This window comes from Amphiura filiformis, chromosome 17 (genome assembly GCF_039555335.1).
Source record: "Amphiura filiformis chromosome 17, Afil_fr2py, whole genome shotgun sequence".
NCBI classification, from domain to species: Eukaryota; Metazoa; Echinodermata; class Ophiuroidea; order Amphilepidida; family Amphiuridae; genus Amphiura; species Amphiura filiformis.
In genome coordinates, this window is record NC_092644.1 from 21,328,855 (window position 1) to 21,353,975 (window position 25,121).

The 25,121-nt window shown below is 38.0% G+C and overlaps 1 protein-coding gene across 3 annotated transcripts; it reads right to left on the reverse strand.

Moving 5' to 3' along the window:
- Positions 1-628: 628 nt before the first annotated feature.
- LOC140137465 (uncharacterized) lies at positions 629-24,867 on the reverse strand. Of its 3 annotated transcripts, none has more exons than XM_072159160.1 (3): positions 23,695-24,867; positions 9,928-9,996; positions 629-4,732 (listed from the first exon to the last, which is right to left on the reverse strand). In XM_072159160.1, the coding sequence occupies exon 3, from the start codon at positions 3,230-3,232 to the stop codon at positions 1,022-1,024; it is 2,211 nt and encodes a 736-aa protein (XP_072015261.1). In that variant the 5' UTR covers positions 3,233-4,732; positions 9,928-9,996; positions 23,695-24,867; the 3' UTR covers positions 629-1,021. The 3 variants fall into 3 exon arrangements, with proteins under 3 accessions (XP_072015261.1, XP_072015260.1, XP_072015259.1); XM_072159159.1 differs by lacking the exon at positions 23,695-24,867 and adding an exon at positions 14,639-14,774; XM_072159158.1 differs by lacking the exon at positions 23,695-24,867 and adding an exon at positions 14,591-14,758.
- Positions 24,868-25,121: the final 254 nt, after the last annotated feature.

Below are 25,121 nucleotides of genomic sequence, written 5' to 3' on the forward strand. Positions count from 1 at the left end.
TATAAAATGGGAAATTGAGATATCGGTCTTTAAAAATATTATTGACAATGTTGAGAGTAGGAGTTACCTTGAAAAAATGTCTCAAAAAATACAAGATGCCAGAATATATTCCGATCTGAAACTATCAGATAATATTTTAAACATTAATAACATCACAAATTCGCAACAAACTCAAATTGTGAAAAAATCACCCCGGGCAAATTTTTGGCTATTTCTCCATTTACGATCCTGCCCAAAAGTGTCTGGTTTTCACATGGGACGTCACAATTATTCTAGGTCTGACTTGTATTGAGCATTTATGTATGTACTGCTTGAGCCTGTTCCCATCAGAACCTAGGTGTATCTTCACACAGAGGGCCTTTACAAACATGTCGTTCGTAAACTCTTTTTTGAGTATGGGACCCAAGCAGAATCTCCAAAAGATAGGAACTACGTGTATAACTAGCGTAAGGTCGTCTTTTATTTCGAAAATACTTATGTTTTTTCTATTTATGATGGGGTTGCTATTTTGTCTCTTCAATGACTTGCCACATCAATTGTCATCATCATCATTGTCATCACTTATCTCCCCTCCCATTGGTCGTTATGCTATAATTACATGACATTATATTTTGCCCGACTTTTCATGGCCCAACAACTCCCCTCTAGATGTGAAGGAATCCTTACACTGACTTGTCTCTCCTCCCTTGGTCGGTACGCTATTGGGCTTGATATTAAAATCCCTGTGCATCATCATCGTTCTGAAGACTTGTCCCTTCTCCATCATTCGTTACGCTATAGGGCCTCATCAAATAGCTATCCCTAACTGCCCAATGGTTCATCATCTCCGCCTTAATGTGAAAAGTTTTCCGCAATAAACACAATGGTGTGTCAACAATTCATGTTTAACAATTTCACTTTCGCTAATTAATGGTAAGCTTCGCAGCTTCCACATGTTGCAACAGAACCTGTATGGTGACTTCTCTGCACATGCCTGATAAGCGGGCACATGGTGCGAGCTATTCGCTTGCAACCTCCACATTTAAATAATGTGACTGTGGGTTGAGTCCGTTGTTTCTGACTTAACTGATTGCTGCTCTAGACTTTGAACTGCTCCATTCACAACTACAGGTAATTCATTTTTCACAGATTCAGCTGATTGCTGCTCAGGACTCTGAAGGACTGTATTCTTCTGACTAACTGACTTCTGCCGTGTATTATAATTATGAGCTGGCCTCTTTACTACAAGTGTCTCCCATGATTGCTGCAATGGCTTCTGTAGAATTGGATTCAATTCTTGTTGTTGATGCAATGATTGGTGCACAGACTGGTCAAATGTATTCTGAATAGTTCTTGCAATTCGTGGTTGTTGATTGGCAAATTGCGGTACTGTATTCTGAAGAATTTCATTCACTTTTGGTTTCTGTATGACTGTTTGATACACTGGATTCTGTTGAACTGGGTTACCTACAGGATTTGTATTGGTCAAACTCTGCTTTTGGTTTTGAAGGACAACAATTGCAGACTTCTGATAATTTGCTTGCACTACTTTCTCGGGCATTACATGTATGAGATTACTATCTGTTTGCTCACATGAATCCTGTACTGGCACCTTATATAAACTAATGTCCTGAGCTGTTTCTTTGTCATTTGCTGAAGTTTCTACCACATTTTTGTTCTTGTATGGGTTCGCTTCTTTATACTTGTATACATCATCAATCTTTGCGGCTTGAAGGGAGTGCTGTTTCTGAACATGTGACCTACAATCCTTTTCACATGAGAAAAACTTTGGACAATCTGGACACTTATGAAACATCCTTTTATGTATTACATGCTGGTTCTCGGCCAGGATTGCGCGGCAATTCCTGTATTCACACCGACCTGCTAATTGAGGTGTGATAGGAAAATGGCTGAGAACTTCAACACAAAAGGCACATACTGATGTTGAGTTCATAAAACAACCAATCAGGGATTCTGGGAAATATGAATGACAATTTGAACACTTGTAGGATGCTTCCGAGTCCTCCACTGCTACATCAATGTTCTCACTACAATCCGCACCTTTAAGATTTAAACAACAATAATAGCACACATGAACGGAATTCACATGAGCTATGAGAAGTTCTTTGGTTTGGAAAAATTGATTACAGTGCCAACAGTTGTGTTCTAAAGCCATGTGCATAAACAAATCTTCAAATGCACGCTGACAGGAGACACATAGATGTTTGGACACCACATGGGCTGATAACATCTCTGTTGTATGGTAACTGTTGCAGAAATGACACTTGTGGTTTGACAAGAAGTGGTCCATAAAGGTTTCATTTGAAAAACGTCTGTTACAAAAGCTGCACCTGTGAGGTAATATGTTATCTCCATGAGCAATCATAGATTTGTGCTCCTTTTGCATATGCTCCTCTTTGCAAGACACTTCCTTGTCACAAATTGTACACAAGTAAGTAATATCTTGGTGTTGCTTTAATTCATGAAACCATGGGAAAGTCAAATGACAATGTGGACATGGCCATGCATGATTATGCTTTCGATGGGATGCTAACATATGTATGTCTGGGAAATCAACTTGGCAGTGTTTGCATGTGACTGATAACACTGCTTGTTTTGGCAGATACTCTGTTGACCTGATGGTTAAATGCTGAACTGGATCTGAAGCTGCTAACGTACAAGTCTTGCTGAAAGCGCAGTGTCCTTTCATGCACTCATGTCTTTTGATTTTGTTCAGTGTATGATCTTTTGCATGTGTTTCGAAAACGGTTTCACAAGTTGCACATTCCAATTGATCTATGCATTTATGCGATGACGACGTCAGGCGATGGAAGTTCATTTTGCACTCAGAATCAAATACTCTAAAGCAGTCTTCACAATGGTATATTTGGGATCCTAGTATATCCTTTAAGACAGTAATCATGCCTTCACATGGAGAATCTTGCACATGTGCACCATTGACATGTGCCAACATATATTTTTTTTCAAGAAACATATACTTACACATTGGGCACTTGTGACACTTTACTATATGGTCAGACACATTTTGAAAGAATAACTGACAATACGCGCACCTGTGTTTTGAGTCAATGTGCTGTTCATAGCTATCGTAGTTGACAAGATCATTACATAATACGCATTTGTGCCTTGAATAAATGTGCTCCCTCAATTCATTTTTGCTAAAAAGACAGAGGCAGATGGTACATTTGTGCTGTTGGGCAACATGCAATTTCATCTGTTCTGCATTGTACATTTCACTGCAGTAAGAGCACTTGTGAGCCAATTCTAAATGTGCTGATAATTTCTCATATGCAACATTTTCACTGCAATAGGGGCATGGATGCGCCGACACACGGTGAATCTCAAAGTCTTTGATGGAAAAATACTGATTACAAAACCTACAGCGATGATCATACTCACGGTGATGTTCTAAAACTTCTGACGGAAAAAATTCAAGCAGTAGGTACACATGTGCGATTCCTGTATATGCTTCAGATAAGTTGCATAGCCATAATCATCAAAACTATCATGTTCAATACAGTAAGGGCACTGGTGTTGTGTAATCATGTGACTTTGCAAATTCTTGTAATAGCTCTGACAACGTGAACAATAGTGTTCCGATTCAAGGTGGTATTTCATGGCTTCTGCAGAAATATGTATGCGGCAAATCTTGCACGAATGTTCCAATTCAATGTGCTGGAATACAGAAAAGTTACAGTCAAAGGTGTTTCTACAATAAGGACAACGATGTTTGCTACGTATGTGAGCTTTTGATAGTATACCAGTGTTCAACTTACAATTGCAATTCTCACATGTAGTGTTGTTATATAGAGGCGACATCTGATTCTCCAAGCTATTCATCTCCCAACCATGTTTTAATCTGACATGGCTTTCCAAATCTGTGAAAGCAATAGCACCATTATATTCTGGTACACCACCTGATTTCTCCCTCTCTATCCAATGTGTTTTGACCTGTTCCTGTGATGTAAAGTCTTCTCCACACAGCACGCAATGCAAAGATTGCAACTCGTGATCCAGCAGATCTTTTATATTACCTACTTCCACATTGCAATCTTCGGTACATATGCAAACATACTTATGCTTAAAATCAGCATTATGCCATTTCATGTGGTGCCAATTTCGGGTACATTCGGTGGAAAACACCATTTTGCATGTAGCGCGATGATGTGCACTAAAATGGAAATTAAAGAGAAATCTATGTTTAGATGCATAATGATTTGGCAAGTTTGGTATCCATGCATCCCCACAGAGTTTACATTTGTGATTGGATTCATGGTGATAACTCCTGCTTGAAGTTCTGTATAGATTCTTACAGAATTTACATCTGTGTTTGCTATTCACATGGGCCTTCAGCTCCTCCGTTGGAAGATGAAACCGACAAAACATGCAGTAATGCTCAGAGTTCATATGAATCTGCAAGCTATGCTCATTATCAAGACAATATGAGCAATATGAGCATTTATATTTAGCAGACTCAGAGCAACTTTCTTGTGATTTCTTGTGTGAATCATCACAAAGTAGATAAAAATGCCAGTAGGGATCGGGCAGACGCCTTTCCATGTTTCAGACACTTTCGTTTTTTGTGTAATGATAACGCTCCTTTGCGGAAAACAGATTTGTGTCTTTGTTTATGTCTCTGGAAGTAGTTCCAGTCATGATAGTAGCGATGGCAGTAGGGACATCGAAACGCCTTTAGATTCTTCATTGTGGCTCAAACTGCTAAACATTAAACCTGTAATCAAGAAAGGGAAAAAAAAGCTGAATACTTTAATATAAGTTATTACATCTTCTCTAATTATTTATTCTCATTATTTAAAATGGCGATATTTCAGATACATGACTTGGGTTAGATGTAGTACTTTTGGTCTATGCAAATTTTGGTCAATTTCAAGGGGGACAATTTTCCCAACCCCCAACCCAGTCAGTATGCCACAGATTCGGAACAATGACTAAGTCCATAAATCCCTATGTAGTACATGTATGTAAAGTCTGCACAAAAAGTAACTCAGCTGTTATAAATATGCCTATAGATTCAAAACTACCGTAATTGTTTTCACAATATTTCATCATAGCGAGAAGGATGATTTATTTACACGCATTTTGATACCCCATTCGTCAAATGTTGTTCAATATTAACAACACGGTAGTGCTTTTACCAAAAATACTCGAATTTAAAAGTTGCAGTTTACAGCAATCAATGGTTATAATGCCAGCACTGTAAACACGTAAAGCCCGCCATTATCTTCGCGCTTACTTCAAATCAATACAAATAACTGCAACTTTTAAATTGGTTTATTTTTCTTTCAAAACACTGCTGTATTGTCAGTATTGAAAAAAAATTGACAAATGGGATATCAAAATGTGTGTAAATAAATCATCCTTCTTTTTATGTTGAAATATTGTGAAAACAATTATTAGTTTTGTATCTATAGGCGTATTTATAACAGCTGAGTTACTTTTTGTGCAGACTTTATATACCTTATTATTATCTATGTGTGGTCTTGTTTAAAACTAAAAGAAGCTTTTATACCACCAAGCTGGAACCTTTCATTAGCCTTTCCTGGGGAATTAGCAGTCACTTGGTTATAGCAGTTCTCTGGATATGTATGATATAGCATGGTTTTGGATCAGTCAAAAAGCCCTATATTAGTAAGGCTATAGTGCTTAATTAAAGCCATAATATTTCCATAAAAATAGATAAGTATTTCTTTTCCATACAATATTAGCTTTTACTGTCAGATATGTCCCCTTTTAATTTTGAGCCGAACAACTGAAGTAAAGCAAAGACAATTGGAATTAACTACCAGCGCCACCGCAGGTCACTCCATCGGTTGTGTTACGGTACTATCTAGAATTATGTTGCATTGGGTGCAGGGATTTTAGTACTAGTGTTCATACTTATTTCATTTAATTTTAATTGCTTTTCTTTTTTTACATTGTTCTAAACTGGTGCGGCGATCGCCTGACCTGTTTGCGCCAGCCCTATACTAAGTTAGTACTTAATCTACCAAATCCAAAAAAAATTGAACAAAAAATATTTTAAGTTTTCAGGTAGAGGCTCTCTACATGTATAGTATGTTCAAAGGTGGTATAGTTTGGGAGAAATTGCCCCTTAAAGTTGGACTTTTTTGCGATGACACGGTCGACACCTATTTCATGCTGAGCCCCCCTAAATTTCAAATTAACACTGTGTGAAAACAAAACAGGAGTTGGAGGCTCAAATGTTCAGGTTTTTCATTTCTCATTGATATATATCTATCCATACCCAAACTACAGTGTAAGAAAACCATCCATGAGGTATGGTGTACACCCTTTGCTGAGTTAGCATGGAATGACCCATACATGTAACCCTGTGTATTTATTGTCATATTAAATGACCCATCAGTGTTGATCTGTATGTATGGAACAAAAAAGGGACATTGAGACTATTTACACATGGGGTGGGGTGGACAGCTGTTGCGATACTGATGATGTTTGAGGTAAGGTTGTGCTGCTGATAATCACAGAGAGGATGGACCCATTGCTATATCGAGGGCTTAGAGCAAGAACCAGCTATGTCCACAATTACATGTTACTCATTTCGGCAACAAATTCTGCCCTCCATAATAAATGCAAGTGACTTTGGGGTATATGCATGGTCACTTTAGATGCAAGTGACCATATACATACCCGGTCACTTACCTTATATTATAGAGGGCAGAATTAACCATCCATTTGTTGCTGAAATGAGTAACATGTAATTGTGGACACAGCTAGTTCTTGCTCTAAGCCCTCGATATATACCAATTTTCCAAGAAATCCAGCCCTCACAATTGAGAATTTGAAAGGGCAGCCAATCCAAGGCAATTTGAAGAAAAAAACTTCAAAGGGCACCAAGGCAATTACATGCTTTTCATTTGGCTTGAAAACATACAAAATTGTAGGGCACCAAGGGTGTAGATTTGATGATGAATTTGATGCAGAAATGGTGCCAAAATGTGAACCACAAATCACAATTAAACATAAACTGTCTACAAATTCAAGGGGGTGATTACATGATTCAAAAATGTCAAAAAGTAGGGGATATAGCCCCAACCCATATTTTTGATAGTCCTTGAAGTAAACTTTAAAAATCTGATGATATGTACTTAAAGTGTATGTCTAGTTGGCAGGAAAAGACATCATTTGAAAAATTTGACTTTCGTATTGATTTGCAGATATAAATTTTTTCCGCAAAACATCTCAAATTTTTAAGTCTTTTGAGGAAACAAGAGCGATAACCGCACCAAAGCTGAACCATGTGGCTTCGGCAGTATATTGTGGTAGGCCTATACCACTGTCATCATTGCATTTAAATTTCAGCTCAATTGAAGCATTTTGAAAACTTGACATTTGACCCCTTTATTGCCCCTTAATGACCTTAAATGAATTTTAAAATATTTTAAACATGTTTAGAATGTCATAAGGATCATTGTGTTTAAATTTCAGCTCAATCGGAGCATTTTAGAAAACTTGACCTTTGACCCTTTATGACCCCCTTAATGACCTTAAATGAATCTTAAAATGTTTTTAAAATGTTTAGAATGTCATAAGGATCATTGCATATAAATTTCAGCTCGATTGGAGCATTTTGAAAAACTTGACCTTTGACCCCTTTATGACCCCTTAATGACCTTAAATAAATGTTTAAATGTTTTAAACATGCTTAGAATGTCATAAGGATCATTGCATTTAAATTTGAGCTCAATCGGAGCATTTTCGGTTAAAATGACCTTTTTTGACCCCTGTGACCCCAGGATGACCTCTGACGTTTGGAAATATTTTTATTATATTCTTTATGTTTTCCTCTTTCATATGACACCACTCATGGAGTCATACCTTCGTGGCATTTAGAGATATGTCCATTTCAGACCAAATGGTTAGTCAGTTAGTAAGCTAGTAAGTAAGTAAGCTAGTAAGTAAGTAAGCTAGTAACATTCACTCATATAGGCTGATACCATTTCATGGTTCAGCAAAAATTCTATACGAAAAGTCAAAATTTTCAAATGATGGTCGGCATTTCCTCCAGTACATATCATTAGATTTATATTACTTTGAGCACTGTTAAATGTCAGAAATATCAATTTTAAATAATTTGCCATAAAGTATTATATCGCAATTTCAAAAAATCAAAAATTATTTGATATCAGGACATTCCTCATATTCAAAATGCAATTTGATGCGTCTGATGTGCCCTCATGTCCAACAAAAAATATGGTGCAAACGTTGCTATCCGATCCCACCCAATTGATTGCAAAATTTAGAAAATCCCACCAGAAAATCGGCTTTGTCCCCCCCATATAAGACCCAGTGTCTCCCAATCATGGTCATGCCTCCCATGATGACCCACGCCACGCCACTGTCCTGGGAGAAGTGTGATTTTAATCGTTGATCTATTTAGTGCAAATATAAATGCTGCTATTGCCATGATTACGACATAATGTTTCAGGCGGGATGGTTATGTTTACGAGTTTTTATATGTGACACGATCTGGTTCATGCACTGTTGTGCACAACTATCTCATTTTGGAAAATGGATCTCATTTTGAAAATCATCTCAAATTAGATAGAATTGAGACCCAATTTGAGAATGAATTTGAGTACCAATATGAGATCCATAATCACCCAATTGGTGCTTTAAATACATTGGTGCTATACCAAGTGTTTCAAAAAGAAGTTGGGGATCATCAAAATTGTATTTTGACAGAGCAAGGCCAAGTTACTCCAATTTAATAGCTGAAGTAGTATTGGGAATTTTCTCTGCCAAGAGGACAAGGTCAAATATACTATGAAACATCTTATTGTTGAAACCACAGTGTTGAAACATACTTCAAATTTATCATTCCAATTTAAGTATCAGGGTTTTGGTTCGGTTTTCACTGCATGAATTTTATTTCCACATTAGCTGTTGTTCTTTTCATTTTTTGTAGCAAACAACCTGAAACCAACTATTCTCCTAGAATTTATAAGTCGACCCTTTGTTAGTGATTGAGTTTGCGATGAGTATTCAGATATTAAGTTTGTGAGATATTCTGATGCTTTAAATAATTTGAAAAAACATTCTCTTGATTTTTTGTTTTAGAAAGGAACAAGAAACACATTTTTAGATCAACTTTACCTTAAATGGTCTCTTGTTTATACTAAAAAGACCATGAACAGCAATTAAACCCATACTTGACCATGAGAAGTCTAGACACATACAGTAGGCCCTACCATACTTCATCAACTATAATAGTTAGCAACTTAGCACCCAATAAAACCTAATTGGGTGGATTATATCTCAATTTGTCACTCAAATTGGATCTCATATTGCACTGGTGTGTCCAGGATCTTTTCCTGCGGGGGGGCTCAGCCCCTCTTTCAGATTTATGTGGGGGGCTTAATGGCTAAAATCGCCAAAAAACGGCTGATTTTACATGATTTTTAACAAAGTGCGGGGGGCTTCAGCACCCAAAGCTACCCCCCTGGACACGCCACTGTATTGGATCTCAAATTGCTTCTCAAATTTATTCAATTTGAGACGATTACAAATATGAGATCCATTTTCCAAAATGAGATACTTTTGAATATCAGTGATGGGGGCCAAAGGCAGCAAATTTGAAACTGAGATAAAGGTCAAAATTTGGAGCAAAAAAAACAATAAAATACATAAGAAAATAGGCATCAAAAAACTTCATAACTTTAGAACCAAGTAAGCTAGACCTTTGGTGTTTTCAGTAAATGATAGCCCATTGTACAATGTATGTATAATGTAATAATTACAGTAATTCAATTTTTTTAAAAACCTCCTTTGGCCCCATGGATCAGATCATGTCACATATATGGGAAATTATATAAAAACTGGAAGTGGTGATGCGTATACTTTAGGCTGTTAAATTTGCAAAGAGAGATGATAAACTGGAATACCTACCTTGAAGAGAGAGATGTACAGTTGTGAAATATACCATAAAGCCGGTAACAGGGAAATGGAGCCTTCGTACTATCCGATTTAAAGAAAGGAAAAAGAAAAAAATAAGCTCATTTCCTAGACACTTAAAAGTAATTTACTATAAACCCGGTGTTGTCACTTACCATTCAATCAAAGGTGTAACACATGATTGCTTCCGACTTCAGTCAAAAATGATCCCTGTTTTTCATGCTTTCAAGGACATTAACAGCAATTTTGAACCTTATTTTGAACGAAAACAGGAACAAATTAGCATAAAAAATGCCCCTTTCGGGGGTTTCAAGGACACTTTTACTAAAGCCCCACTTTGTTTCCATTTTAAAAGGACACAACAAAAAACACATTTTTGATTAATTTTTTTTTTTTCTAAGGCAATATAAACTCTGTGTGGATAATATAAGCTTACATGTACCGTATCCATTCTAATAAACGCCCAGGGCGCTTAACAAAGTCATTTTGGGTGGGCGCTTATTTTTTTCCATGGTTTACCTAATTTTTTGGTTAGGGGTGTTTATTAGAGAAAAATTTATGTATGTTATAAATGGGTCCTGACATGTTCTAGTAGCTTTTCTGATGTAAAAAATGTATTGGAAGTTTACACAGGACTTCTAGTCCTCCAGCTATTTCACTGGATCGACGTCTATCAGTCATTGGAATGAATACGGTACCCTGATTTTAAATTTCGAGGACACCCGGTCACACTGTCATCAAGAACACCCCTATTTTTTAAATATTGCAAACAATCAACATGTATGTCCGCGGACACACCTTTAGAACTACCCCTTTTTCTGGGAAATTGGGAACGATCATGCTTAGCCTGTTTTTAAATTTCAAGGAAACCCGGTCACACCGTCATCAAAAACACCCCTATTTTTTAAATATTACAAACATGTATGTCCACGGACAATCGGACATACCTTTAAAATTACCCCTTTTTCTGAAAAATTGGGAACAATCATGCTTACATATAGTCATTGTAAGTTACAACACCGGGATTAAAAACAAACTCCATCAAACCTTACATTTCATGGATGTTCCAACCACCACCAGTAGCCCTATATACATCTAACATTAGAAACAGCAGGAAGTCCATCTCATCATTTATACCAATAGCTGTAACATTTGTTTACACTTACAGTTCTTCATACTGTTATTCAGCTTAACATCCCACGCCCAGCACAGAAATACAAACAGCCAGTGTATTCGAGAGTATTGTCGCAGTAATGACAAAACCTCATATCTCAAAAAGTGAAATGTTCAATCATGCGCATATTTTTTTGGGGGGCTTTGGGGGCTCAAAGCAGGGGGCGGCCAAAAAACGAAGGGGCGGCAAAACGAATTAGTAATGAAAAAAGGGCGAAAAAATTTGAACATTTTTTTGAAAAAATGGTAGGCCTACTATACATCAAAATGTGTTGCTTTTAGGGAGCTAGCACCTAAAATCTTCTTTTTTTTTTGCTCTTCACTTTTTCAAACCACCGAAAAAAAATTTGGGTCAACCTTTTCGGGCTGTTGAGGAAGGGGCGGCAAAATTGAATTTTCTTCAGCCCCCCGGGGTAGGAGCGGCCACGGTACGCCACTGTCAATGGAAGGGAAAAAACCTTAATGTCATGATATTTTAACATCAATGACTAATAACACAGAGAATCTACACTAAAATGGAGTTTCATGGTTTTGATGTTTGAAGATGCAAGGCTGTTGCACACAGAAATAACTTCCTTTCACTATTGGCCAAAATGTGTAATGTCAAACCTCGTCATACATGTACCGGTACCATATATTCTGTCGGACAGCATGACGTCACAAGCGATAGATCGCTTCTTCCCATTGGTTGCTTTTGCCGATATTTGGCTGTTCTACATTGTATCTCGCCCCTCGGACATGAAGGGGACACTTACCGTTGCACTCAAATCACAAAACATGACTTACATGTAAAATAAATAATAAAACAATTCTAAAAGTTTGATTTCTTTAAATACTTACAGTACCAAAGAACAAATTGGTATTTTCTGTGAGCACTGAGAAATTGAACTGAAAGGCCCTGTACAAACAGGATTTCACGAGGCTCTGTGAGAGGTGGGGAAAGTGCAATAGATGGAACAACGCGGACCAAGAGAATTATCAAAATAACGTGACGGTGGGTTTATTGTTGCAGATCATAAGTAATAAAACCTGGCTTACTATAGCTACAAAATCAGTACAAAATCTGAATTTCACCGAAAAGTGAGAGACAAGGTTTTGCCATTACATTTACAGTATACAGCGAGGTTCATGACGTTTACATTCACTGCATTGTCATTACAATGTAGGCCCTTCGCACTTGATTATTAGTTTCCTGTTTACCGCCTGCGTCCAAAATTGAAAATCACAAAAAAATTAATTATTTTATTTTTGTTTCTGATTTTCTTGGACATTAAAATAACTTTCAACTTCTTTTTCTGACTTTAATAATTAATATCAACAATAAAAATGATGAATAAACAAGGAACTTTTTAACTACAACTCCACCTAAATAAATATTGTTGTGAAATAATTAAATGCCCGCTCTTGTCAAAATGAGTTGAAGGTTGCTTGTAACTGTTCAAACTAAATAAAGAAAATAATAGATAATTAATAATTAATAACTCAAAGTCACCTCGTCCCTTTTTCAAAATCTTTAACACTCAATAACAGGAAACTAATAATCAAGTGCGAAGGGCCTTATGTAAGCTTAATTATTAACACTGGGTTTTTAATTTCAGAGAAGAACGGCAGTACAGATTGACGCTAGCGCCCTATTAAAGTTTGTTTCGGTTTATACAAGGTGGAAATTATTTGGCTTTTGTTACTGCGGGTGTCAATAAAGTCCCAACTCACGCTCGTGTAAATTCACATAAGCGTGCGCCAGTCACACATTACGCAACACACAGTAGGCTAGCGTAAGCATTGCGACCAACTGCGGGCATGCCATTCTTACGTCATGTACTCAGTGTTATTACGAGTCTCATTTTTCCGCCTTATACCGAACAAACTATTAGCGACCTACACAGAGCTTTGTGTTCCCTTCAAGAGCACCGAACTGCGCCAACCAACGACACGTCACACGATTTAACACATAATCAGCCAATCACATTTTTATCAGTCTGTTGTTATGAAATGACGATTGAATCAGCCAATCAGAACCCCACTTCCGTGTTTACGCTCTGCACGCTCTCAAAATCTCGGCTCAAAATGTAAACAACTGCCGTTCTTCTCTGATAAAAACTGCAGTTTGTAATTATTTTAATTTTTAAGCTTACATGCTTACTAGTCACTAACTATAGAAGCCATTTTCCGAGGGGCGGAAAGACACAAAATATGTGTCGTATGACCTATGACCCTGATAAACAACACGAATTACTCCATGTGGAAGTTGTTGAGATTGCTTGTGAGTTTTGTTAATGAAATTCCTATTTTGTAACAACATGTAACACACCAAAACATAAAGATCGACTATCTAATGACTTCATAGTCTACAATGATCCTAAATTTACCATTATCTGCGGAATCCTTTCTGTTCAAAGACGAATTTGTAGTTTCATATTTTTGCCGTGATCGCACTGTTCGGCGAAGCTGCCAAATAATTCAACACTGATGGTCATGTGATGACCTTCTTCAATCCGGGTCTCTGTGGACCCTACCACTTCTTAATAGGTATGCTACATGCTTTTGCGGCAATGGGGGCTGGCTGCGATTTTCTAACAGATCTTTTATGTCACCTTTGATTGAGTTATTTTCCAGGGTACCGTACTGAAATTTAAAACGGAAATGGGCCTGGGGTACCGAGGGAACTATTAAACTTACATGTTGGCCTATTATAGGGGTATATAAGGGCCGCAAGTAGGGCATCCGTGGTAAATTTTGAAAAAAGGACCCATTTATATACCAAAATAGGCTTTGAAAAAGGGGTCATTGATATACCAAAAGGCTGAAAATGCTACCCATATTTGCGCCACGTCCCCGTATGGCATTTGTACTGAGAACCCCCCCCCCCCCCCGGGTGTCAAATATTTCGGATCCCAATTTGCAAACCTGAAAATATTCTCGATATTTATATAGGCTACATCTTGCGAGCAGGAAAATCTGTATAATTGGGATCGCCCTACGCCGTCTGGGTGATTTGTCAATCAAGTCAATTAAATCCCCTACAGACGAGTGGAATTAGTAATATCATGAATATGCTAATTCTGACCTGTTGTGACCCCCCCCTCCATTGCGCGATAAACATGGACGACTGCGAGTGAACAATTCGGCGTGCTCACCGATTTCATACCTAAAATGTGTAAGAAATAATCATCTGATTTCAATATGGAATCAACAAGAAGAAACCGTAATCACCTCATATACGACTAGAGACAATTTCAGTACAATAGTAAGTGTGCGTAATTGCTAACGAAGATGAATTAAAACCGGTAACCAACACGTTAAGGATGCACCTCCGTGTACATTACATAACCACTCAGTCTCTCCCTGATAGTCATATAACGACCAAATGATAAATGACGACTATCATGGAAGACTGAGTTCCGCAGTCTACATGCTTACTCATCAATAAATTGTCATGATCATGTACATTTTTCATGACTACAAATCATGTCATTTATCTTACCGAGTGGTTATCAAATAATCTGTCACTTTCCAACTACTTCTTACTTACAATATTCATGTCACACATTTGTCAAAATATAGAATGTTTGGAACTTTTTTCACTGCTAAATTCGGATAAAAGGTCCTTCGCCATCGACGTTTGGCTTTGGCTGTGCGGTGGCGCTGTAGGCGCACACCACCAATTCAGCGTCCCATTGAAATACACGTGAAAACACGCCCTTTTCTTTGCGCGATTTTAAACTTTTTTCATATCCCGGGTTTGATATTAATTTGACTATGAAAATACTACCAATCGATTGCAAATTGATGAAAATTTAATATATATTTCAATGTACGGATTGTCTTCTGATTATATTTTGAGATATGGGCGTTTAAACAGCACCATGACCATTTTCGACCCTCCCGAAAACTCATTTCTGGCCATTTTCAATCCACGGGCCTACTTTATTTAAAAAATGTATTTTGCAACTTTTTGGGATGGGAGATCTAAGTTCATGTAGGCCCCTATAAGTATAACATGCTTCTCTTTTACCTAGTCCACAGAAAAGCTCAGAAAAGCCTGAAAAGGCCCAAAATACCTCTAAAAAGATTTCGTTTTTACCGGGACATTCCGCGCGGAGTGATTTGGTGGTGTGCTCCCGTATGGAAGGTAGCCTGAGTCCCTCGGCCCCGATCTCGAAACAATTCAAAATGGCGGAATAAAATGGCCGTTTCTCGCTCGGGGCCTGAGAACGCAACGTGTAAAAAAGTGGGGCGATTAATTCTTTTGTATTGTATTGTTTTTACGCAGGATCCTGCGTGCATGCGCAGTAGCTCAATATGGTTGACGCCTGCACAATACTTGTTGTACGGCCATATATGGCAGCTGATACATGATGAATATTCATGAAATAACATTTTTTTGTGAGAAATCAGAGCAGAGACAGATCATCAGCTTGTCTGTGTAACCGTCCATAGGAAAAACATCAAAATATGTTTAATTTCAAACCAAGTTGTCAATGCTGAAACTTTGGCTGGAGAAGTTGAAGGTGACGTTGCTGGTGATCTTTTAGACTGTTTATTTGAAGTCATCGGTTGTTTTAGAGCAAAATAGGAGGCATTTTTGTGCCATGTATTCGGCGATCAGCATTTTCTTGATTTCAATTCACACCGGCCATGCCGGCATAGGCCTACCATGTTCATGAATTGGATGTGCACTTTCAACAAACAGCCTGATTCAACTACATGGATTGTACACCGTGATTTGTATGTTATTCATTGTCAGTGCAGCCTAGGCACGGGCTATTAAAGCATGTAAATACTACAGATTCCAGAAAGCTACTCAGTCATGCACGGTCTCAAAGTCAAGACAGACAAAGAAATTCAACGGCCATGCCCACTGTGATGATCTGACTGGTACTGTCCAACACTCCTTGGTTGCTTGGCAATAGTAGAACCGTAGAAGTAGAAGTACAATGAAATAAGCCGGACTGTCGGTCATGTCAGTAGGCCTGTGCTGCACTCAAATGGCACAGCCACTTGACTGCTGAACATGTACCAACCTGTACCAACCTGTCAATACACGGTAACTTGCCTCACCGAGAACTGCTGTGCAACTGCACGAGTCCTAGTCCTACATCATGTACATCAGACGCTGCACTGCACTTGAAATCGAATGGATGGTATTCTTCATGTTAAAAAAGGTAAGTTCATGTCTTCATGCCAAATCATGGGTTGGATCTCACTCAATTTTACAAGACGAGACTCGATCCAAAAACGGAGTCCCAAAATTATGACTAGGCATAGCATGCCTAGGCTCGGGCTTCATGGCTTAGGCTTAGCACCAAGTAGTATTCAAATGTGAGTAGGATAGGCCTAGCCTGTCATGATATGTTTTGCATGAATGTAGGACAAAATACTGGTCATGCTAGGCCTAACAGTAGTAGTAGTACCATGACTATGTACGGTACATGTAATCCTATACCTAACCTTTTTTAATTCTACGGCTGGGCCTTGCATGCATTTCTCCATTTAGGCATTACACTTACCGTAGTCTATGGCTGGGCCCTCATGCATCGTACCATCAGGGCATTATACTTGCCGTAGTTCACGTCTCACGCATACACACATTAGTCTAAGACTGGACCTATTATACACACATCGTATCGTTATGTATGCATGGTGTTACACTTGCATGACTTGCTGTAGTCTACAGCCTAGCCGTGTACCTACCGTTATTGGAACGTAAGTTGCGTAACATTGTGACGTAAGTTACGCAACGAAGTTACGTTTGTAAGTTACGTTGGGTAACTTAACAATGCAATGCAATGTAAGTTACGCGAACGTGAAGTTACGCTGCGCAACGAAGTTATGTTGCGTAAATTAACAACGCAACGTAAGTTATGTTGCATGCCATAACGTAAGTTACGTTGCATAACTTTACAACGCAATGCAACGTGAAGTTACTCAACGTAAGTTGCGCAAAAGCAACGTGAAGTTACGTTACGTTGCGTAAATTAACAATGCAACGCATAACGTAAGTTACGTCACATAAGTTGTGTGACGTAAGTTGCGTAACTTAGGTTACGCAACGTAAGTTATTCAACGTAAGTTACGTTGCGTAACTTAACAACGCAACGCAACGTAAATTGCACAACGCAACGTAAAGGGGTGTCACGTTGCGTAAATTAACAACGCAATCTAAGTTACGCAATGTAAGTTACGTCACGTAAGTTGTGTGACGTATGTTGCGTAACATTGTGACTACCGCATCCGTTACACTATACTGACTACCAATCCCGCACCGCCCTAGGCCCACTCCCAACTGCACATTTATACATGACTTACAAACAGTATAATCTAAGTAAATTTTTTATGACCCCCTATTGCGGGCTAATTTTTTTTACGACTCCCTTATCTCGAGTCGAAAAGTTTTATGACCCCCTCCCGCCTACACAGACTGACAACAAATTATTCATCACCGCAACTAGTAAGGCGCGAGGCATGCAAAACTTAAATGTGAAGAAAGTGTGTGGAGCATGTTAAAATTTTGATCATAGGGTTAAAAAAGCGTAAAGAAGGTGCGCGGAGCGGGCAAAAAATTTGAATTATATATTATTTTGAATTAACTAAAGATTGTACGTACATTTTGAGCGTAAATTGAAAGAATGCACGCGCAGCTTGGGCAACTTTTGTGTCATCAGCCTTCTATTCTATTTTGGGGTAAAAATTATAACCCCCTCTATTTTTGGTCTAAAAATTCTATGATCCCCAGTATATTCATGACCCGGGTTCATGACCCACCCCCTTTCGAAGAAAATGACAGCCCCCTAATATAAACAAACACACTGGTCATATCATAGAAACAAAATACACGTGAATCAAGACAGTTGAACAATTAATAAAATAAACAGTAAAAAAAGTGAAATATTGTATTACAATCAATTTTTTTTTTTTTTTCAATTTCCCATGTGCGTATTAAATGATGAAGGAAAAAAGGAAAAACAATGCATATTTTGCAAAGAGCTAAAGCATGAGGAGACGAGTGACAACTCAAAAATGCATGGAAAACGGCCTGGAAAATGATGTGTGAAATTAGAATGAATAAATATTCAGGCAATACAAATTTGTTTATTTATTTATAATTTCATGTCAAATGTCATGATTATAGTAAACAATGCAAATATTTCATTCATAATAAATTATAACATCCTTAAAAGGAAATGCTGTGACCACGTGATAAGAACTAATTAATTATTCATGAGCTAATAAATGCTCCAATTTTCGAACGCAATCGTTACCAGTCCTCACCTGCAAGCACAACCCGATGACCGTGCGTAAGCAGTTGAAGGACTGGTGGATCAAGTCTATATGGAAGGATTGTTTTACGGGCGCACACTACTAAATAATCATACTAGTAACTTCTTTTTGGTTTGTTTGTTTGCTTGCTTGCTTGTTAGTTTTTCCGCTATCTACTTCTGATCTACGCCGTTTTTGACTATTGCCAAGCATGGCATCTTACTGTTAATACTAGCAAAACGAAGATAGTTGTGTTTTCACGCGGCAAAGTGAGAAAGTGTTGTAACTTCAAATTTGGTAAGGACTTAATTGAAAATGTGGATAACTTTGACTATCTTGGAATTAGGTTTAACTACAACAACAATGTTAAGAAGTCCATTAACAAACAGATTACTCAGGCATGACGAGCAATGTTTAGTTTAATTTCAAAAGCTAACAAACTCGACCTTCCTATTGATATTCAACTTGAGCTGTTTGATCAACTTGTCCAACCTATTCTTCTCTATGGTTGTGAGATTTGGGCGGTTGGTGACATTTCTGAAATTGAACAACTTTATTTGAAGTTTTGTAAACAAATTTTAAGACTCAAACGCAATACTACAAATTGCATGGTATATGGTGAATTGGGAAGGTGTGGAATGAGTACTGTTATCGACAAAAGAATGGTCATGTTCTGGTAGGCCCCTATAAACTAGCCAATAGTAAACACAGCAAGCTTTCAAGCATGGTGTACAGGCTGACACGGGCTTTATATGACAAGGGAATTTATCAATCAGCGTGGCTGACAAAACTTAAGTCTGTTCTTGACAACACTGGTCTCTCATATTTATGGAACATGGATTTAGAAATGGTTAATCAATCTTGGCTTAAGAATACTATTGGTCAAAGGCTTGTCGATATCTCTAGACAACAATGGAATGCTGAAGTAAATGCCAAAAGTTCTTGTACTAATTACAGAATTTTTAAGACAGAACTTCAGTTTGAAGAATATCTCACCATCCTCAACCAACGCGACCGTATCAGACTCTGTAGATTTAGATGTAATAACAGTAAAATACCGATCGTTACAGGGCGTTACCAGGGCATTGAACGGCAAAATAGAATATGCCCTTTGTGTACAAATGCTCAACTTGGGGACGAGTTCCACTATCTTTTCCAATGTCCGTCTCTGGCTGAAGAGAGGATGCTGTTCCTAGAACAATTAATCTTACATCTCCAGACCAAACACTCTCAAAATGAACACTCTTTTTAACAGTCAGAGAGGTAATGAGTTATCAAAACTTGTAACGTTTTGTCATTGTATTATGAAAAAGTTTAATTGACTCATATTCTGATATCATGTCATTGCAATAGGTCTAGGCCTATATGTTTGTTTGTTTATTTTTGGACACTTTTGTTATATTGTATGATATTGTAGGTTATGATAATTATGTCTTATTGTAACTCTCTTATACCAAATGTTTTGGTGGCATAGAGACAAATAAAACTTGTAAACTTGTAACTCAAGATAGTAGGCCTACATGTATTTATTTAGTTTGGATCCTTCAGTCTTTCAACAACTACGCACGGTCAACGTGAAGGATTGTGGGTAAATAAAAGGCGCCGCCATTAGAGGCCAGATGGATTCAGGCTAGTATTTATTTATAAAATACAAAGAAATTGTCAAAGGTTGAATATAATTTGTTAGGCCTATATACTGATGATAGCATTTTTAAACCTAATGAATATTACGAAGGAGGAAATCATAGACTTAGCATGAGACGAGTCAGAAAGATCATTTGGTATATTTTTTATATTTCATGTTTGTTTGTCTGCCCGGGTTTGTCTGTCTGTTTGTTAGTTTTTATCTATACCATTTACGGTGCGGTTTGCATCATCATCTGTGAACACGCGCGACTAACCGTACGGCCAGGCCTCCGCACTCCATGATCCGCGGGTATTCATCCCCCCGGGATTCATGCTCGTCGAAAATTTCAGTCGCGAAATAAGGGTGTTTTCAGGTGAAAAAAAGCGATTCGCGAAACACACAAAAAAGGGGTGTTTTTTCAAACCACGTGTTCGCGAAATTGACAAAAAGGCTATTTTCATCGAGCAGATTAAATGCTGAATTGGCTGATTCGATGGCTGATTTTGGGAGATTCGCAGCGAGTGATAGGCCTATTTAGTGTCCATGGCGAGTGAAAAAACGCTCGCTAGAACTCGAGTTTGTGCGAGCGAGAGCGATCGCTCGCCTCAAACGGCAAGGCCTGTATATACATGTAGTACAGTCACATTCACAGTGTATAGGTTAATTTTGCTGATGTAGGGTACCAGTACCAAGGACAACCTGCAGAGGGAGAGAAGATGGTGGTTAAGTGTGTCCTTGGTGCTGACTATATAGCCCCTCCTTTTTTTTTTTTCACCATGGTGGGATAATTCTGAATTGACACTTAATTTGGGTGTACTTTGTCTTGGGTCCATCTCTATCTTGGAAAGTTTGCTATAGGGGCCTATCTTTGTTCTAGATTTGGGTTTTTTTAGCGTTTCATATTTGAAAGAACTAATGTTTAATTGCAACATTTCGAAACCACAAACCAAAACTGGGTGCTATGATGTACAAGATTGGGCTACGAGTATGCATTTTACCAAGTTAGCAATAGGTAATTGCTTCATTTTGCATATGCATGACTTTCTTTATTATACTCAAAATCGGATTTTATTATACACTAGATTTCGCGGTTCTCGGGTTGGGTGGTTCTCGTGATAGGACTTTCTCTAATTACGCAACACCCGTTACCCATTATGATAGGCCTACCTGCCCTGACCTTTTAAACTAACTATGATATACGTCTCTCAATGATGAAGACTCAATTTGACACAATAATCAACTTAGTAGTTTTGTAGCTGTGACGTTTACTTGGCCGTAATCTGAAACCCATCGTTCGCCTCTTCCAAGCCCTGTCCTGCTACCACATATGAGCCCCCAAAAGAATACCCTGGAAATAGCCATGTTCTGAGTAATAGGCCTCTGCACGTGTGTGTAGAAAATAGGCCTATTGATCCGATCAGATGCACCTGCACGATTAGCCACACTGTAATGCTTTCTGATGCTCGCACTGCGCCCGTTGGTACTCTGCGAACTACGTGATAGCGCACCGCGCGGACGCTCGCGATGCCGTGCGGACGCTCGCGATGCGCACCGCGAGCACGCGTTAGTGAGCCGCGCGCACGCGATAGCGCGCGGACAGAGGACGGACGGACGGACGGACACGCCATAATTAGTATTAAGAATGTTATAAGGAAGTTGTTTACTAGCACTTGTTCAGTGCCTGTATGAGACCATGACAACCCCTCTCTGACATTACAAAATCCACCAGTCCTCTGCTCGGCGCTACGCGCCTCGCTGCACGTCTCGGCGCTACGCGCCTCGATCCTAGCCGAGGAACTAGAGCTAGTTCTAGTTGTTTACGTGCATGAGGCTCCTTCACAGCCGGTTTCTGTCGTGTATGTTTGCGAGTGAACCACAAGCAGACTGGGTTGCCAGGGACTACAGGACAAAATAGGCCTACCTCATCATGATGCAGTCATGTCTACAATAGAATTCACCGCGACCTTTGCAGGACTTAAACCCCCGTTAAAAGCTATTAATCCAAGATAACACTCATTGAAAACAGCTCAACTGATTAAATCAGATCTTCTCTGGTTGTGCACATGTGTCTGTTTTATATGTGCGGTATCGCAATGAGCTGGTATTACTAGCATTCCAAGTACTTCCAATGTAATATTATGAAACATGAATTTCATCCATGGTGTTGTCTTTTTAAAGACATTTCTTGTTAAGACTAAATTTGGTAAAAATATGAACTGTAGGCCTGTAGGCCTATTTGAAAAGAAAAAATAACAACTAAAGCATGTATACCAAAAGTCAGAAACATAAATAACGCACGAGCAATAACAAATCTAATCCTGGTTATAATAAAACACTTCGCCAAAATAAACATAAAATCATAACATAGAAAAGTTTTACTAGGTAACTATCAAAACTAATGATACGTTAATAATAATAATTCCCACATGATGGAATCGATAAACATAATGTATCATCAAACGTCTTAAAAATACAAATCAAAAGGAACTACAGTGACCAAAAACAAGAAGAAAATCATTTTGGAAATAGCCAAAACTAAATTATTTTAGATAAACAATAATTTAAGATAAACAATGTGCATCGCCAAAACAAATAAACAATGTGCATTTATAGCACTCAATCAATAAAAATCATTGAGGTGTGCCTTTGTTCACACAAAACCTATACACACATGGCAAGGCTCAGAGAAACAAAGCAAACATGCCCCTCTTTTTTAGTGCACATGGTCCTTATTCAAACATTGGCCAGATAGTTTGAAAGGACTAAAGGAAAATAATTTATGTATTCCACCCTGTACATTTCAATGCCAAGTTAAACTAGTGATACAAGTCTCTCCTTAATGTACAACTGGTTTCGCTTGAGCTGCGTAACACAAAATGAATGGCAAAAATATTAAGACCTACATGCATGATTCCCCTTCAGTCAATTTTACAGAAACTTAAAATACTGTTAGTAAACTTAAAGGTACAAGGTATGATACTCTCATTTCCAGATAGAATAACAAAATATTTATGTCACATGCCTTTCAGAACACTTTGTTAAATGCCCTAATTTGCCCTGAGTGGCACCGAGTATGTTACACCAATTCTATCTATTAAAAGTATCATGGACATCTACATAAAAGGTGACCTGCATGTATTATAGCTTATTAATATGTGCTCAAGCACAAAGTTCACAAAATAATAACTCAATTATGAGTTAAATCAAAGACACCAAAATTTGGAGAAAATGAGAATATCAAACATAATATGTGAATAATTTTGAGAAAATCTCTGGACATCTGTTGACGCACAGGAAAGTTTCATAATTCAGAAGCTTAAACATGTTGAATCCCGGGTTGAATCAAATCAACTATTAATTCTCAAAACATTACATGCAAATCTTAAATTGTGTTAGTACAATATATCATGAACATCTAAGTGATAATCTTAACTCAATACCTTTAAAATCAGATATCATCATGTTTAGGAATAGTTTCCATAATGATAGCTTATCACACAAATTTAAGAAATGTTGTGAATAGGAAAACTTTTGAAGAACTTTTAGGCAATAAAATTCAGTCCGAAACTTATTACGATCTTCACCAAATTCCAGAACATGAAACCTTGGACATGGTAATATCCAAAAATGAGCTTGACTTTCAGAAGAAATCAAACAAAAGCAGTAAAATACGGTAAACGAAATAAACTGTTTTGACATACCTGCAGTGGGAGAGAAGATGGTGGTTAAGTGTGTCCTTGGTGCTGACTATTATGTACTGCACAGCACTACTGCCCAAGGAGCACACCACCACAGTCATAAATTAATTGTTATGCAAATTAGCATATATAGAGGGCAGCTATCCATGTAGGCTAATTTCCATGCAGGCTACATTGGTATCTAAATTGAAACTTATTTGAAATTGACATATAATCGCAACTTCAACATAGGCCTACCACGTGACAAGCAAAGACAGAAAACGTACCATATTTTGGAATTTTATTTGCTTAAAAACATTAATGTGTATAGCGCTCAATTGTTGATAACTGCGTGTTCTACATACAGAAATCCGACAATAAATGGGCCTCTCATATAGGCAATACATTACATCGATTTTGACTCGCTGGGCTGCACGTGCAGACATGCTACTCCTATATACGTGTGAGTCAGTATAATGGAGCCTACCTTTTTTCGTGTATACACGGTCTGGATTTTTGCATTTTATAGTAGAAGTCCACGTAGGTCCCCAAAGTTTCTTTCAGATATTAAAAGATTAGATTCCCATAATGACGAAATAGTAATCTTTAGTTGGGACCTATGTAAAATGTACATACAATTTTCACCATCAATTCTGTGTTCATTTCCATTAAATTCAGAAAATATTTTGGCGTATATAAAATTGAAATAAAATTCTGTTTTCTAAACCACATTAACTGTAGCACCATTGGGTATCACGAATCGTCATATATGATGTGCAGTTAATATTCAAATATTTTTTTATACATCTGAAGCTTCAGTTTTTACACAGAAAATATTTCATTGAAAACCCTCCCACTCGGCTATTTTAAAAAGGTAATTAGGCTTCCTCAGCATGTGCAAGAAAATAGCATTACAATTTTTCTTATTCTAGCAGCCTTTTAGAAATACTTGTCCACTGCTGTAGTCACTGGCGTGCTGAGTGTATATATTTTCTAAGTTAAAAACCACTCTTATCTAGATCTGAGTGGTTCATTTGTGGTACATTCTAATTTGTCAGTCATTTTCGGACCCGATGATTCTACATGTGTCACAGTATAGGTAACTCACCAGTTATTAAGGGGTGGTGTAATAATTATGTTTCCCCCGGGGGGGGGGGAATTTATAGGGGGACAAGATTTTTTGGCAGGCCAATAGGGAGGGGGCAAGCATTTTTGGCAGGTCGAAAGGGGGGGCAAGCGATTTTTGGCACAGATATTTTGGGCACCGTTTCTATAATTATTACGCCCTAAAAGGCGTAGGGAAACATTAGGAACACGTTCAAATATGCAAAATTTGCTACTCGCTGCACACGCAGTATAAGACAATTTAAGGTTTAAAATTCAGGTTCCCCAAAGTCTTGCATTTGTAAGGGGGGGGGGGCAAAGATTTTTTGGCACAAGGGCAAAGTGTT